The sequence below is a fragment of the Nicotiana attenuata genome, unplaced genomic scaffold (genome assembly GCF_001879085.1).
Source record: "Nicotiana attenuata strain UT unplaced genomic scaffold, NIATTr2, whole genome shotgun sequence".
Classification (NCBI taxonomy): Eukaryota; Viridiplantae; Streptophyta; class Magnoliopsida; order Solanales; family Solanaceae; genus Nicotiana; species Nicotiana attenuata.
The window spans coordinates 220,300-237,754 of record NW_017671119.1 but is presented as its reverse complement, the minus strand read 5'-3'; the positions used below and the strand labels follow the sequence as shown (position 1 = coordinate 237,754).

At 36.3% G+C, this 17,455-nt stretch overlaps 2 protein-coding genes across 4 annotated transcripts; one reads left to right on the top strand and one right to left on the bottom strand.

The window, feature by feature from the left end:
- Positions 1-7,037: 7,037 nt before the first annotated feature.
- On the top strand, positions 7,038-8,679 carry LOC109206035 (mitochondrial outer membrane protein porin of 36 kDa-like). Its single transcript, XM_019368800.1, has 5 exons — positions 7,038-7,146; positions 7,334-7,420; positions 7,500-7,573; positions 7,645-7,853; positions 7,997-8,679. The coding sequence occupies exons 1-5, from the start codon at positions 7,098-7,100 to the stop codon at positions 8,301-8,303; spliced, it is 726 nt and encodes a 241-aa protein (XP_019224345.1). The 5' UTR covers positions 7,038-7,097; the 3' UTR covers positions 8,304-8,679.
- Positions 8,680-9,307: 628 nt separating this feature from the next.
- LOC109206042 (hypersensitive-induced response protein 1) lies at positions 9,308-12,190 on the bottom strand. 3 transcript variants are annotated; one of them, XM_019368808.1, is made up of 6 exons: positions 12,076-12,190; positions 10,950-11,141; positions 10,660-10,780; positions 10,421-10,512; positions 10,236-10,332; positions 9,308-9,897 (listed from the first exon to the last, which is right to left on the bottom strand). In XM_019368808.1, exons 2-6 carry the CDS (start codon positions 11,136-11,138, stop codon positions 9,539-9,541), a joined length of 858 nt encoding a protein of 285 aa, XP_019224353.1. In that variant the 5' UTR covers positions 11,139-11,141; positions 12,076-12,190; the 3' UTR covers positions 9,308-9,538. The 3 variants fall into 3 exon arrangements, with proteins under 3 accessions (XP_019224353.1, XP_019224355.1, XP_019224356.1); XM_019368810.1 differs by lacking the exon at positions 12,076-12,190 and adding an exon at positions 11,419-11,527; XM_019368811.1 differs by lacking the exon at positions 12,076-12,190 and adding an exon at positions 11,255-11,362.
- Positions 12,191-17,455: the final 5,265 nt, after the last annotated feature.

Here is a 17,455-nt window from a genome sequence, read left to right as displayed (position 1 = left end):
ACTACAAAATGGTAGATAGCAAGTCTGCCAAAGTCCAGGAATTGCAAGTGATTATTCACGATCTCCTTGCTGAAGGTATAAATCAAATTAATATTGATGTTGAAAGTAGTAATCTTAGTATTTTTACTAACAGAAATTTCATTGAAGGTCTTGTCATCAATGAAGCATTCCAAGTAGCAACGATGATTGAGAAGTTGCCTCCTTTGTGGAAGGACTTCAAAAACTACTTGAAACACAAACGCAAGGAATTGTCCCTTAAAGATCTCATTGTTCGGTTGAGAATCGAAGAGGACAACAAAGCTGCTGAAAAGAGAGGCCGTGGGAACTCAACAATAATGGGAGCAAATATTGTTGAAGAGAACAAAAAGAGGAAGAAGGCTTCTGGACCGAAATACAACCCAAGCAAGAAGCGGTTCAGTGGAAACTGCTACAACTGTGAAAAACCGAACACAAATCTACAAAGTGTCGTGCTCTGAAGAAAGACAAGAAGAAGGGTCAAGCAAACGTGGTTGAAAAGCATGATGATGTTGATGACTTATGTGCCATGCTTTCTGAATGCAACTTGGTGGGCAATCCTAAAGAGTGGTGGATTGATTCTGGAGCCACTCGCCATGTTTGTGCTGTTAGAGAAGCTTTTGCTACTTATGCTCCTGTTGGACCCGATGAGACGATTTCTATGGAAAATGCTTCAAAGGCCAAGATTGAAGGATGTGGGAAGATATTTCTCAAAATGACTTCCGGCAAAGTGGTGACTTTGAACAACGTCCTTCATGTTCCCGAGATTAGGAAGAATTTAGTCTCTACTGGACTTCTTGTTAAGAATGGTTTTAAATGTGTTTTTGTTTCCGATAAGATTGTAATAAGTAAGAATAAAATGTTTGTAGGAAAAGGTTACTTCACTGAGGGCCTTTTCAAGCTGAATGTAATGGTTGTTGAAAATAATAATAAAATTTCAGCTTCGTCTTACTTACTTGAGTCAAATGAATTAGGGCATATATGTTTGGGTCATGTCAATTATAAAACCTTACGGAAAATGATTAATTTGGAAGTATTGCCTAAGTTTGAATGTGACAAATCAAAATGTCAAGTATGTGTGGAATCTAAGTATGTTAAACATCCTTATAAGTCGGTTGAAAGGAATTCAAATCCTTTAGACTTAGTTCACACAGGTATTTGTGACATGAAGTCAATACCATCTCGCGGTGGAAAGAAGTATTTCATAAATTTTATTGACGATAGTACTCGATATTGCTATGTTTACTTACTTAATAGTAAAGATGAAGCAATAGACGCATTCAAGCAATACAAAAATGAAGTTGAAATGCAACTTAACAAGAAAATCAAAATGATAAGAAGTGATAGAGGTGGTGAATATGAATCTCCTTTTGAACAAATATGTTTAGAATATGGAATTATTCATCAAACAACGGCCCCTTACACGCCCCAATCCAATGGGATTGCAGAAAGAAAGAATCGTTCATTAAAGGAGATGATGAACGCATTATTGATAAGTTCTGGTTTGCCACAGAACTTGTGGGGGGAAGCCGTTCTTACGGCTAGCCGAATACTAAATCGAGTACCCCATAGCAAAAACCCAAGTCCAGGAATTGCAAGTGATTATTCACGATCTCCTTGCTGAAGGTATAAATCAAATTAATACTGCTGTTGAAAGTAGTAATCTTAGTAAAAATTTTACTAACAGAAATTTCATTGAAGGTCTTATCATCAATGAAGCATTCCAAGTAGCAGCGATGATTGAGAAGTTGCCTCCTTTGTAGAAGGACTTCAAAAACTACTTGAAACACAAACGCAAGGAGATGTCCCTTGAAGATCTCATTGTTCGGTTGAGAATTGAAGAGGACAACAAAGCTGCTGAAAAGAGAGGCCGTGGAAACTCAACAATAATGGGAGCAAATATTGTTGAAGAGAACAAAAAGAGGAAGAAGGCTTCTAGAACAAAATACAACCCAAGTAAGAAGTGGTTCAGTGTAAATTGCTACAACTGTGGAAAAGCCGGACACAAATCTACGGAGTGTCGTGCTCCGAAGAAAGACAAGAAGAAGGGTCAAGCAAACATGATTGAAAAGCATGGTGATGTTGATGACTTATGTGACACGCTTTCCGAATGCAACTTGGTGGGCAATCCTAAAGAGTGGTGGATTGATTCTGGAGCCACTCGTCATGTTTGTGCTATTAGAGAAGCTTTTGCTACTTATGCTCCTGTTGGACCCGATGAGACGATTTCTATGGAAAATGCTTCAAAGGCCAAGATTGAAGGATGTGGGGAAGATATTTCTCAAAATGACTTCCGGCAAAGTGGTGACTTTGAACAACGTCCTTCATGTTCCCGAGATTAGGAAGAATTTAGTCTCTACTGGACTTCTTGTTAAGAATGGTTTTAAATGTGTTTTTGTTTCCGATAAGATTGTAATAAGTAAGAATAAAATGTTTGTAGGAAAAGGTTACTTCACTGAGGGCCTTTTCAAGCTGAATGTAATGGTTGTTGAAAATAATAATAAAATTTCAGCTTCGTCTTACTTACTTGAGTCAAATGAATTAGGGCATATATGTTTGGGTCATGTCAATTATAAAACCTTACGGAAAATGATTAATTTGGAAGTATTGCCTAAGTTTGAATGTGACAAATCAAAATGTCAAGTATGTGTGGAATCTAAGTATGTTAAACATCCTTATAAGTCGGTTGAAAGGAATTCAAATCCTTTAGACTTAGTTCACACAGGTATTTGTGACATGAAGTCAATACCATCTCGCGGTGGAAAGAAGTATTTCATAAATTTTATTGACGATAGTACTCGATATTGCTATGTTTACTTACTTAATAGTAAAGATGAAGCAATACGCATTCAAGCAATACAAAAATGAAGTTGAAATGCAACTTAACAAGAAAATCAAAATGATAAGAAGTGATAGAGGTGGTGAATATGAATCTCCTTTTGAACAAATATGTTTAGAATATGAATTATTCATCAAACAACGGCCCCTTACACGCCCCAATCCAATGGGATTGCAGAAAGAAAGAATCGTTCATTAAAGGAGATGATGAACGCATTATTGATAAGTTCTGGTTTGCCACAGAACTTGTGGGTGGAAGCCGTTCTTACGGCTAGCCGAATACTAAATCGAGTACCCCATAGCAAAACACAATCCATTCCATATGGAAAATGGAAAGGAAGGAAGCCCAACTTGAATTATTTTAAAGTGTGGGGGTGTTTGGTAAAAGTGCAAGTTCCTAAACCCAAAAGGGTAAAAATAGGACCGAAAACCATTGATTGTGTTTTCATAGGATATGCGACTAATAGTAAAGCATATCGATTTCTGGTTCATAAATCAGAAAATCCCAACATTCATAATAATATGGTTATAGAATCAGATAATGCTGAGTTCTTTGAAAATATATATCCGTATAAAGAGGAATGTGAGTCGATTGGTGAAGGATCTAAACGACCTCGGGAAGAAACAAAAGAAAGTACACTTAACCAGGAGGATCCAAGACGTAGTAAACGTCAAAGAACGTCTACTTCATTTGGACCAGATTTTGTGACTTTCTTATTGGAAAATGAGCCTCAAACATTTAAAGAAGCTGTGCCTTCTTCGGAATCATAGTTATGGAAAGAGGCAGTCAATAGTGAAATAGAATCCATATTGAACAACCATACATGGGAATTGGTTGATCTTCCTCCTGGAAATAAACCGTTGGGTTCTAAATGGATCTTTAAGAGGAAAATAAAAAATGATGGCACTATTGACAAATATAAGGCAAGACTTGTGGTCAAAGAGTATAGACAACGAGTAGGTCTTGACTATTTTGATACATACTCTCCAGTTACAATAATTACGTCCATACGAACGTTAGTAGCGTTAGCTGCAGTTTATGATCTTGAAATTCATCAAATGGATGTTAAGACGGCCTTCTTAAATGGAGAGTTGGAGGAAGAAATCTACATGGAACAACCTGAAGAGTTTGTGGTTCCAGGTAAAGAAAAGAAGGTCTGTATACTTGTTAATTCCCTTTACTGATTAAAACAAGCACCCAAACAATGGCATGCGAAATTTGACCAAACAATGTTGTCAAATGGATTTAAGATAAATGAATATGATAAATGTGTGTACATTAAAAATGTTTCAAATCACATAGTCATTGTTTGCTTATATGTGGATGATATGCTCATAATGAGTAATGACATTGCCAACATAAATGCTACTAAGCGTATGCTAACTAGCAAGTTTGATATGAAAGACTTGGGAGTTACTGATTTAATTCTGGGAATTAAGATCCATAAGACTTCTCAAGGACTGGCATTGTCACAATCTCATTATATTAAGACAGTACTTGAAAAATTCAAGCACTTGGGCTTTAAAGTTGCAAAGACTCCAATTGATGTGAATCTTGCATTAGCAAAGAACAAAGGCCAAAGCATATCACAATTGGATTATGCTCGTGTGTTGGGTTGCTTAATGTATATCATGATTGTACACGACTAGATATAGCTTGTGCTATAAGTAAATTGAGTCGATATACGAGCAATCCAGGTCAATCTCATTGGATGGCCATGAAATGAGTTTTGGGGTATTTAGTACATACCCAGGACTTTACTTTGCACTACAGTAAATATCCTGCGGTCATTGAGGGATACTGTGATGTAAATTGGATCACCGGATCAACTGATTTCAAGTCCACAAGTGGATATGTATTCACTATCGGTGGAGGAGCGGTATCTTGGAAGTCGTCCAAACAAACTTGTATTGCCCGCTCTACAATGGAGGCTGAAGTCATAGCCTTAGATAAAGCTGGTGAAGAAGCTGAATGGCTCCGGAATTTCTTGGAAGATATTCCATTTTGGCCCAAACCGTTAGCATCAATTTGCATACATTGTGATAGTCAAGCGGCAATTGGAAGGGCTGGGAGCATTATATATAACGGTAAATCTCGTCATATACGACGAAGACATAAAACCATTTGACAATTACTCTCTAGAGGAATTATCACGATTGACTATGTAAAGTTAAGTGATAATGTGGCGGATCCACTTACAAAAGGCCTAACTAGAGAGGTAGTTGAGAAGTCATCAAGGGGAATGGGACTGTGGCAGAGAACAAGTCATAGTGGCGGTAACTCTACCTAGAAGACTCGAGATCCCAAGATCTAGGTTCAAGGAGATCAAACAAAGTCATTAATGACGGTTCAACATTGTCAACTAAACTTTTGGTCCATTCTCGTGAGACAATGTTCAGTACCAAGGATAAAGCATTAAGGCTTTTTAATGATTTCTAAATTTGATACGGGGTATATCAAATAGTGTATCTACGGGATGACACATTTAGGAATCACCTATGTAAGTGTGAAGTGTTAGCCGCTTCAAGGAGAACTTTGTAAGGCCAGTTCTCTACGCACTTATGAAACCAGGCGGTGTTCATGGCTGAAACGAACACAACAATGAGAACCAAAGACGGTTAAGGGTTGGTTGTGTGACTTGTGGTTGTCTAGGTATACACCAAAGTTCGACGGTTCAAAGATATCAAATCTACCGATTGATCGAGTATATCCGACATAAGTTCACTACGGAAAGTTCAAAGGGAAACCTACTTATCTAGATGCAATTAATCCTTACTTGCGAATCACACAGTTTTTCATGCATACTTCCGTGATATAGCCATTCCCCATTCATGTGCGGGATTTTTGGATTTTTTTTGTATTTAATATATTAAATACATAAAAGAGGGTGAATGGGAAATGGAGAGAAATGAAATTTTTGAGTGAAATTTTAAGTTTCCCCCCTTGGTAAATGGACATTGTCCCATATTGGAAGAGGAAGAGGTTTTTTATGGGTATATAAGCAATTGCTCTTCTTCTAGCTCTTAAAGTGTTGAGAAGAAGGCAAGCCTCGCGCCGTCTCCGCCGACGCTCGCTCGGCTCGGCTTCGACTTCGGCTTCGGCTTCAGATTCGGATTCGGATTTGGATTCGGCTTCGGATTCGGATTTGTTCAAATGATTGATTGATTAGCTTTTTGGACCAAATTTATTTGTTAATAGTAATATATTAACAGAAATGTTATTAATATTAAATCCTCCAATCCGTTTTTTCTGTTTTGGTAACAGAAAATTAACTACCCTTCAATTTTCTCTCTTTATTTTCCCTCTTTATTGTTGAGTAAATAGCCATTTATGTAATGACATTTTTGCAGAAACAGCCATTCTGAAGAGTTGCACCTCTTCAGATTTCAGCCCAACTTTGGCTATAAATACAACACTATTCTGCTCAGAATTTCACTACGATTTTCTGAGTTTCTTCTCCTTCTTCTGCATACTTTTAGCATCAAACAAAGCAAAAGCAAGTATGATTTGCTACCTAACTTTGTGTTCGCTAAAATACTGGGGTTTGAAGTACCACTACACCAGTGTGTAATTCGTTCTATCCTGGGAGGAAATAATCCATAACCTTGGGTACTAGGAGGGGATTAAATTCCTTAAGGAAATACTGTGAATTCAGTGGGCTCGAATTGGTTTTCTGTCATTTCTGTTTATGTTAATTTCTGTTTATATTCATTTATATTTCCAGAATAATTATTTTACAAATACAGTGTAATAACACTTTCTGCTGTATGTGATTCCATCAGTTCTTCTCAAGGAAGTTATTCTAGGTGCTTACTGTTCGTCTTTACTGCCATAAATTAAACATTCATCGATCTGCAGAAATATGCAGGAAATCTAATAATGTGAATTCAGAGAAGTGCCAAAGCAAAGAGATTAAGCAAAAGTCTTAAAATGTTTCTAGAGGTTATTATGGAAGTCAAAATGCACATTGTTTGAAGAATTTTTACACTTTTTTGTAACGAAAAGCTCAATATTTGCTCCTCCTCGTCACCATGAAATGTCATTTATGTGAAATTTTGCAAAAATCTTCTCTGTTGTACCATCATTCCTATGGAAGCTTCCTCAGCATGAAATCTCGATTCAAAAGGAAGCTTCGTTTTTGTCTTGTTATTACCTTGCTTGCAGATATCAAATTCAAATATAATTTTAAAAAGGAAGGATCAATTAACAGTTCAGGATCTCAATTTTTGGGCCAGGGGAAAAAATGAGCAAGCAGCCAGGGATCTATTCTGATATTGGCAAAGATGCAACAGGTACTTACTATCATTTATTTCTCCCGCTTTTGATTTTTGTTACGCTTGACTGCTGGAAATCGTTTAATTAGAATATAGTTGTCTTTCCTCTCTGTATATATAGGCATGTGTTGGTGAGGTAAATTAATGGAATCTGTACCTTTGTATATTTTATTGAGGATCTGATAATGTTACTTGTTTATATCAGATCTTCTGTATGGAGATTATAACATGCAGCCGCCAATTTGCTATCACTTCAATTGGTTAGATTGGAGCTTAAACCTCAGCAGTGGAGGTATCTATTGTTATTTCTTCAATTTCCTTATATTCTGCTTTCTCAAAGTTACTGTATGATCATTCTGCGATTACTGTAGTTAGAGCCAGCGTACCTAGACAGGAAATAAGGGCACTTCTCAAGTTCTATTTACCATATCAGAGGTCTAATAAGGTGAGAATTTCTTTCCTTTCTTTGACATTACAATTCTGTTACCTTTCTTATGCCTATATATGTATTAACAGGTGGAAATGCAGTACTTGCGTGATTATTTTGGGTATACAGCAGGCATTAGTTTGACAAAAAGCCCCCTGATAAGTTTTTCTGGTGTCATTGGAAATGGTTTTTTCAACACTGGAACAGATATCTCACTTGACGCAGCAACTGATACAGTGGCCAAATGCGATGCTGGTTTGAGCTTCAATACTAACATTCTCACTGCTTCACTCACCTTGTAAATCTTCTCCAGCAGGATTTAATTTCTTTTTTTTTTTTTAGAAATTTGAATCACATTTTGATAAATAAAGTAGGGTGAATTTTCAATATAGATTTAGTACTAGCATTTCTGTTGCAAGAATGCTCAATGTTCTGATGCAGGAGCGATAAAGCTGACACTTTGAGAGCTCTTGCTTACCGTCAAATTCTACCCTTAACACACACAGGGATTGCAGCGGAGCTAATGTATCAATTCTCCAGCAAACAAACGACTGTTACCCTGGGAGCCCAGCATTCCCCGTTTCCTTTTATGCTGATTAAAGCTCGAGTTGCAAGTGATGGCAGTTTGGCTACTCTTTTTCAACACGATCTTCTCTCAAGACTGTGTCTGACAATTGGAGCAGAGATGAATGTCATGGATGCCATAAGCACTGCTTCACTGGGGGTTTCACTCTCCCTTAAGGTCTGAGTCACAAGTCACAACAAAGACAGCAACAGTCTCTCTCAGGGGCATATTATCTTCGAGGATTTCCTATATATGACCTATTAATGCAAACAAAGTCCCACATTCTAGAATCACTCTGTACTTGTTATAAACTGCATGTTTGAAGATAATAAACTCTTAAGCATGAAAATGGTTGACGCTATAAAAGGTGTACTGGAAACTAGTTGCTAATGGTAATACTACATGCCAAGGTTTCTCTCCTCGAGAACTAGAATCCCTCCTCAAAGTTGCTTGTTTCGGATGGATTGCTTTAGGGGAATCGTATTTATGCAATAGGGGAATCATATAGCACATATGTGTGAAAAATATGACAGAAATCCTGACTCATCTCTTTTTTTCATTGCTCTACAGCCTCTGAGATTTGGTGTGTGTTTAATTATTTTGGGCTTCATTGGGTGATACCTAAGACTACGAGACTAACTTTACATGGTTAAAGAGGAAGAAAACCTAAGAGAGACATCAGTAATGTTTAGAACCCTCCCACAATGTAGCTTATGGTTTATATGATACTAACTGCCAGATGTTTTGAAGTAGAAAGACTCTACATAGCTTGAATTTGAAGGCCACAAGTTAGCAACTTTTGTCTTTTTTGGTGTGCTATTTATATCAGTGTCTCTACTTTTCAAAAGAATTACTCCATTGTAGAAGTAACAACAGGCATTACAGATTTCGAGCCATTCCTAGTATTTTGGGAGGAAATTCATCTCCTCTCACATTAATCAAAATATGATCCAAAGTCAAGGATTAGTAAGTAGAACCTAAGACGTCAAATTCACAAGGATGCCTGATTGTAAATCAAAATACCTAACTAAGGTGAGTCAAAATAAAAATACCAAGCAATGTGCCATGTAAATATTGCATGGGGCTCTTACAGATGAGTGTTCTGGTGCTATGATATGAAAGACAGAATTTGGGCAACCAAAATTTTTGAAAATGAGTTACTTCTGCCAAAGAGTATCGGATCATGGTAGCTGCAAAAGTATGTGCTGCTGTAGAACTTCTTGAAAATTCTTTAAAAATTTCTTCTGTAAATATTCAAAACCTCACAATCCGATTATAAACATAGATAGTATTGGGATTCACCAATCTCTAACAAAATCAAAGTCACCACATATTTCCATATTTAAGAAAGAAAAGACTCAAAATAACAAAAGCTTGCTTGATGTGAAACCCGTTTAACATTCATGAGCAATAAGTATTCAACGCTCAACAGAAGCCTGAAGAAGTCCATCACGGATCTGCTGTGCCACCTCTCTTACAGCACCAGGCCCGTGGGGGATGAAGACAGCAGATGATTTGCTGGAAGCACCAATTTCTTTCATGGTGTCGAAGTATTGGGTTACGAGGACCATGTCCATAACATCCTTAGCAGTAGTTCCTGGCACATTGACTGAAAATCCTAGCACACTGTCTCGCAGACCATCCACAATTGCTTGACGTTGTCGTGCAATACCTAAGCCTGCGAGATACTTAGACTCGGCCTCCCCTTCAGCCCTCTTAATTTGCAAAATCTTCTCAGCTTCTGCCTTCTCATTAGCAGCCACCCTCAACCGAGCAGCTGTAGAGTTGGAAGATAGTTAGGACAAGAAAATAATAAGGAAAACTAAACAAGAGTGTCAAAATTTTGCATTTGGAAAGACTAAAATCCTCGAATTGCCGTCTCTGTCTACACACCAAATATTATCCAGAACAAAAGCTGGAAGACATAGATGTAACTACAATTAGTAAAACTGCAATGTTTTGATCCATATTTAAATATTTTTATCCACAAGAAGATCGCTATAATGGTACATGGAAAATCCCTCAACTGGAATGTATATTCCTTTCTATTAGAGCATTTGAGAAACAGTAAGCGTGTAAGGTAGACTTAATCAGAGTAAAAGAATTTATTTATACCAGCGTTGATTTCATTCATAGCCCTCTTCACATGCTCATCTGGTACTATATCAACTATAAGTGTCTGAACAATTTCATATCCATAAGCTGACATAGCCTGTAAAAGAGCAAGAAAGCACTTATATGATCCAATTAATGATCCACATCAATGATATCAATGAAAATTCATCAAGAAATTCACTTACTTTCTCAAGTTCCTCCTCAACAGCCTTAGCAATTTCATTTTTTTGCTCAAAGACATTATCCAGATTGAGTTTTGGAACACTTGCTCTTATGACTGATGAAATAAAGCACAGACAAGTCAAAAAATCTGTCATATCTTATTTAATTGTATCAATATTAAGTTAGATGGTCATAAACGAACAAAAACCAATGCATGAAATAAATCATCAGATATAAATAAAGTGAAAGCTCAGTTACCGACCATCAAAAACATAAGCCTGAATTTGACCCTTAGTGTTACTTAGTTTGTAGAAAGCATCATTTGCTTTGTCCGCCAGGGCACGATACTGAATTGATGCGACAACATTGACAAATACATTGTCCTGAATATTATTGCAATGAATGCATCAGCTATAACTCATAAATTTCAAACTTACATCTACTGTTTCCATTCAACAAGTAACAAGTAAATCGTAGTAACTTTGATATTCGTATATGATGCTAACTTAGTTATTTCAAGCCAAAGTAAATCAGAGACAGGAAAAATTAGACCTTTGTCTTGGTTTCGCAGCGCACATCTAGTTGCTGCACTCTGAGGGAGAGATGACCAGCCAACTGGCTTCCAAGGAACCAAGGCACACAGTGGCAACCTGGCTCAAGCACATCCTGATACTTGCCGAATTGCTCCTTAATTGCAACTGTGGATTGATCAACTTGAACACAACACAACAAATTGCCCATATTCTGCAAAGACAGCATAACAACAATATTAAGAGTATTTAATCCACAACATGTCCACATATTAACCCACGAAACTTGCCCAAAAGAATATCCAAATAAATTGGAGCAAATCATACTTGTCTTTGTTACATTAACCAGCAATTTAGGGATTTTTCAGATTCTAGTAGAAAAGACTACAACGCTTCAGGAAATTTGTCAAAATGAGCAATAATTTAGAGATTATAATTCAGTTTTTCCCTGGTTTTGCATTTACTAAGACAACAGATCAATTGGGAGCAACCTTTTTTTTCCGGGTAGGTATAGTATGTGGAAGACAGGGACTTAGGGAGGAATGTTTTGTTTTTGAGAAGAACAAGAAAACGTGATAAACTCTTGATAAACCCAAAACAAAATTCAAGAATCATGAGTTCAGAAACACCCAAATTTTAATTTTTATCATTGATATGCCAACAGTAACAAAAGCCATATCCCACCAATTGATGGTGACGTTGCAGTTTCCTGTCAATTCTCAAGAAAAGTAACTTTTTAACCTACATAACCTCATCAAACCCAAAATTCAAAAACCCACCTTTCAAACCGAGAAGCACTAGGCACTAAATCAACGGCATTACAGAAGTTTAATACCCTTTTTAATCCATTAAATTATTTGGAGAATCAAACTCAACGATTAATTCTACTAGAAAGCGGATGTTCATGCAGTTAGTCATGCTGACACACAAAAAACGGTACAGAACAAAAGGGTAAAAAACAAAGAAACTTAAAGATTAGATATCAAGAAAGTTAAGAGAGTCACGAGCTAAAATTCATGAAAGTAAATGGAGAAGCGAAACTACATCATCTATCTACACATACAAATAAAAAATGTATTTTTTTTTTAATATATACAAGATGTTTCATGCAGCGGAACTGAGTGGGGGAAAGGGGGGAAGAGACTTACAACTTATGAAGCAAAACCAACAACTGCAGAATTATACGAATTACCAACTCAATTTGGGGTCTTGCCCTCTTTATATATGCGAAGACGAAGATCCCAACTAGGCCAGAAAAGAAACAGCGTGGAAATTGAGGTTTTTTTTTAGGTAAGAAGGGTTTTAAGTGTTATAAATATATTATATTATGGAGGTTCATACTCCGTTGTAAATAAGCTTCCTGAAGAAGTTTATTCATATGGGGCTCCGCCGTAAATATGTTTATCTATTTAGTACTCTATTGGAAATAAGCCTCCTGAAGAAGCTTATCACTTCGGTACCCGGTTGTGGATAAATATTACTTCCGGTAGAAGATTATCCATACCGGGTATAATAAGCTTATCCTTTCGATACTCCGTTATGGATAAACACTACCCCCGGTAGAAGATTATCCATACCGGGTATAATGAGCTTATCCTTTCAGTACTCCGTTATGGATAAACATTACTCTTAGTATAAGATTATCCATATCTGGTATAGTAGCAGCTTACACACCAGCTTGTAGTAGCAGCTTACACAGCAGCTTGCAGTAGCATACACAGCAGGTTGTAGTAGCAGCTTACACAGCAGCTTGCAGTAGCAGCTTACACAGCAGCTTCCTTTCTTCTATAAATAGAAGAGTTTTCAGTTCATTATGTACATCAGTTTGAATTCGAATAATATATCAGTTTCTCTCTATACTTGTCTTTAGTTTACAGTCTTTATTTTATAACACGTTATCAGCACGAGACTCTGCCATCTCGAGCAAATACTTTGAAAGTATCTGAGGTACGAACTTTCTTTTTCTATATAATGTCAAATCTTTCTAAACTTGAATTTGTAGCCCTGGATATATCGGGCAAAAGCTATATGTCTTGGGTGCTTGATGCTGAAATTCATCTTGATGCGATGGGTCTAGCAGACACCATCAAGGATAAAAATCAGGCATCAAACCAAGACCGTGCCAAAGCAATGATATTCCTACGCCATCACCTTGATGAGGGCCTGAAAATGGAATATCTTACTATTAAAGATCCAGTCATACTGTGGAATAATTTGAAAGATAGATATGACCACCTGAAGATGGTCGTTCTTCCACAGGCACGTTATGACTGGACTCATTTAAGGCTACAAGATTTTAAATCTATCAGTGAGTATAATTCTGCTATGTTCAGAATTATTTCCCAATTGAAATTATGTGGTGATAATATTACTGATCATGATATGTTGGAGAAAACTTTCACCACTTTTCATGCCTCGAATATGCTCCTGCAGCAGCAATATCGAGAGATGGGATTTAAAAAGTATTCTGAACTTATCTCACATCTTCTTGTAGCCGAGCAACATAATGGGCTATTAATGAAAAACCATGAAAGCCGACCTACTGGTTCTTGTCCATTCCCTGAAGTGAATGAGACGAACTTCCACCAAGCTAAGCGTGGAAGAGGTCGTGGCCCCAGTCGTGGTCATGGCCGTGGTCGGGGAAGAAACTTTAATCATGGTAATAATAATGCACCAAAGAACCCTCCTCACCACCAGCAGTGGAAAAGGAAGGAACAAAAGCATGAAGCGGTGCAAGCACCAAATGCAGAAAATGCATGCTATAGATGTGGAGGAAAAGGGCACTGGTCACGTACTTGTCGTACGCCAAAGCACCTGGTTGAGCTTTATCAAGCCTCCCTAAAGAAGACTGAGAAAAATGCTGAAGCAAATTTTATTTCTGAAGATAATTTAGACTTCATGCATTTAGATGTAGCTGATTACCTTGCACTCCCAGATGGAGAAACAAGTCATGTGATCGGTGGTGAATCTGTAGAAATGTAAATATTTTAATTTTTGTTGTTTGTAATAGATAGTATGGTTATGTAATTGTTGTACATAAAGAAAAATTATGATTTGATAATGATGTTTACTATAATATATCTTATTTATGTCATTTTGAAGAATATGGATAACATTATTAGATCAACTTAAACTCTAGCAGAGTTTGCAAGAAATATACAACCACCAGAAGTGGTTATATTTCGTATATCTCATTGTAATTATATTTTGTTAACCACCAGAAGTGGTATATGCCTATGATCACCAGAAGTGATAATTTAGGCTTTCTATGGTTACAATTGAAGATAAGCTACATAAATATTCTCTATATTAAATGCACGCCTCGATTTGCTCCTGAAGTAGTAAATATTTTAAAAGAGGTTGAGGCATCACAATTTGATGTGATTAATGCGCATTCAGATAATTATGTTCGATTTTCCTGAAGGATGAGAACTTTTGATAATAATAATCCATTCCCTGAAGTGAATGTGACAATATTAATAAATCTGGTAAATATGAACGCGCTCTTGATGTAAATATATTACAATTCACCTCCAGAAGAGGTAATATAATTGAGAGAATATATACTCAATATTTCGTATTTTAAATTTGCTCCTGAAGAAGTAATACAATTGAAATTGCCTCCTGAAGTAGGAAAATATTATGAAGAGGAGTTTTCTTGTGCTTAAACAATTGTTTATTTGATTGTGATTTTCTCTTATGATACCAGAAGTGTCTGAGCAATATTTGATAGTACAAAATGTATCAACAACTCCTGAAGAGCTAACTGTTTGCCTAGAAGACACATGACACCAGTAGTGTCCGATAAATATTAGATTGTGGATAATAAATGAAGGCTCTCGAAGAGCTTATTTACAAATATGTCATTCATATTATATGATTATGGTCAAAACATATGTTGTAGTAAACCCGAAGTTTACTAAAATAAATGGCTATCATATTGAGACTATAAATGATTGGAAGATTGAAAATCTTCATGTTTCCACAATCATAGGGGGTAAAATAATATGTATATGAGAAGTTACCCGCCTTATTCTTCGATTTGTACTACATCATGTATCACGGTAAACCAGAAGTTTACTAATACAAAAGTAGCCACAGTAAATCAGAAGTTTACTAATGCAAAAGTTTATGTCATAGTAAACCAGAAGTTTACTAAGAGATAGCACATGCCATGATAAACTTGAAGTTTTCATTTGCCATTTTTAAATGAGCTATTTGAGAATTCAGATAAGCATATACTGAAGAACTAGAAGATTCTTCAAGAATTCTCCTGTGTTGCTTGTTCTCATAATAAATTGATTATACCAGCTAAAGTTGGGACTAAGACCCCTGATTCTGAAATATATAAAAGGTGAATATGGGCCCATTCACCTATCATGTGAACCACTTATAGATGCATATATAAGATGGTTACATGTATGTTTATTGTCAACCTGCAGTTTGGCATTTGAAATTGCTTTTCTCACTTAAGAGCATAATTTTCAGATTATGAAATCAAGACAGTTCATCTTGATAATGCTGGTTTATATACAAGCTAGTTTAGCAGTGAATACCTCCTATTAATGGCTAAACTATTGTTTATGAGAACAAAGCTTCATGTGTTGGTCTAAGATTTTCTAAATTGCATATAGCAACACTTATATGCATCAGACCAACAATATATGATAAGTCCTCCCCTCACAATTGGTTTAGGATCAGAAACCAAATATTTTACTATCTTTTGATGTGTGGTATATGATTAATTTCTCTACCACAATGCACAAAGATATGTTTCCCAAAGAAGATTGGGGATATATGTTAGTTTTTCTAACATTTGGGGAATGGAATAAACAACTGAAAAATATGCTATATGAATCGAATTATCATTAATATGATCCTCACTTAGAAGATAATTCAAGACAAATGCCAGAAGCATTTGCTGATCCAAAATCAAATATCATATTTCAGCTGCAAATGCTCCTATTAAAATTTAAAGTCCCTGAAGGATAAAGTTTACTGCACGCATGAAGCGTAGTAAATCGATCGGTTCCAAAGGTAACAATCCTTGAAAAATGATAGGAGCAAATGATCAAAATGATCATAATGAGGAGGAAATGAGCTCTAGAAGAGCCCACGACATAACATTTCATGAAACTCCAGAAGAAGTTCAGGTACCTGAAAATAAAGAAAGTGATGAGATCTTAACAAGTTATGTCGCTTAGGAACCAATACAAAATGATCGTCGACGATATATTTGATACAATATTGTGCACAATACTGTGAAATATTGTGAGGATCGGACCAGTAGTCCAGACACCTGAAGATGTTATGCCATTTAAATGCAAGTCATAACCTATATGACTCATTTGATTAAATCTCTATAAAGATCCCTGAAGGATTTAAAATGCCTGAAGCATATAGTTCAAAGTCTCGAGAAATGTACTCGATCAGATTATAAATATCATTGTACGGTTTAAATCAATCTGGGCGCATGTGATATAATCGCCTCAGTGAATATTTGCTGAAAGAAAGTTACATAAATGATGTTATTTGTCCATGTATTTTTATAAAAAAAAATGTCATCAGAATTTGTTACACTTGCTGTTTACGTTGATGACATAAATTTTGTTGGAACTCCAGAAGAGCTCCAAAGGCAATTGAATATCTTAAGAAATAATTTGAGATGAAAGATCTTGGAAAAATAAAAATTTATCTTGGTCTGCAAATTAAATATTTAGCAGACGAGATCTTTATCCATCAATTTGCCTATACAGAAAGGGTCTTTAAACGCTTTTACATGGACAAAGCGCACCCACTAAGTACACCAATGGGTGTTCGATCACTTGAAGTGAATAAGGATCCGTTCCGACCTCCAGAAGAGGATGAGGAACACCTTGGTCCTAAAATACTCTATCTCAGTGCAATTGCTATGCACTTATGTATCTTGCTAATGCTAACAAAGGTGGTGCAGATCGTACTGGTTATGCAGATACAAGATTAGAATGAAGAGACTCAAATATTTGAAACAAGATTTTCATCAGGGGGAGTAAAATACGCGATGCACTCTTTTTTCCTTACTAAGGTTTTTTCCCACAGGGTTTTCCTTATAAGGTTTTTAATGAGGCACCTAGCAATGCGTATTACTAAATATTTGCACTCTTTTTCCTTCACTAGAATTTTTTTCCCACGGGGATTTTTCTAGTAAGGTTTTAATGAGGCACACTATCTTTTAATGAACATCCAAGGGGGAATGTTATAAATATATTATATTATGGATGTTCATACTCCGTTGTAAATAAGCTTCCTGAAGAAGTTTATCCATATGGGGCTCCGCCGTGAATATGTTTATCTATTTAGTACTCTATTGGAAATAAGCCTCCTGAAGAAGCTTATCACTTCGGTACCCGATTGTGGATAAATATTACTTCCGGTAGAAGATTATCCATACCGGGTATAATAAGCTTATCCTTTCGATACTCCGTTATGGATAAACACTACCCCCGGTAGAAGATTATCCATACCGGGTATAATGAGCTTATCCTTTCA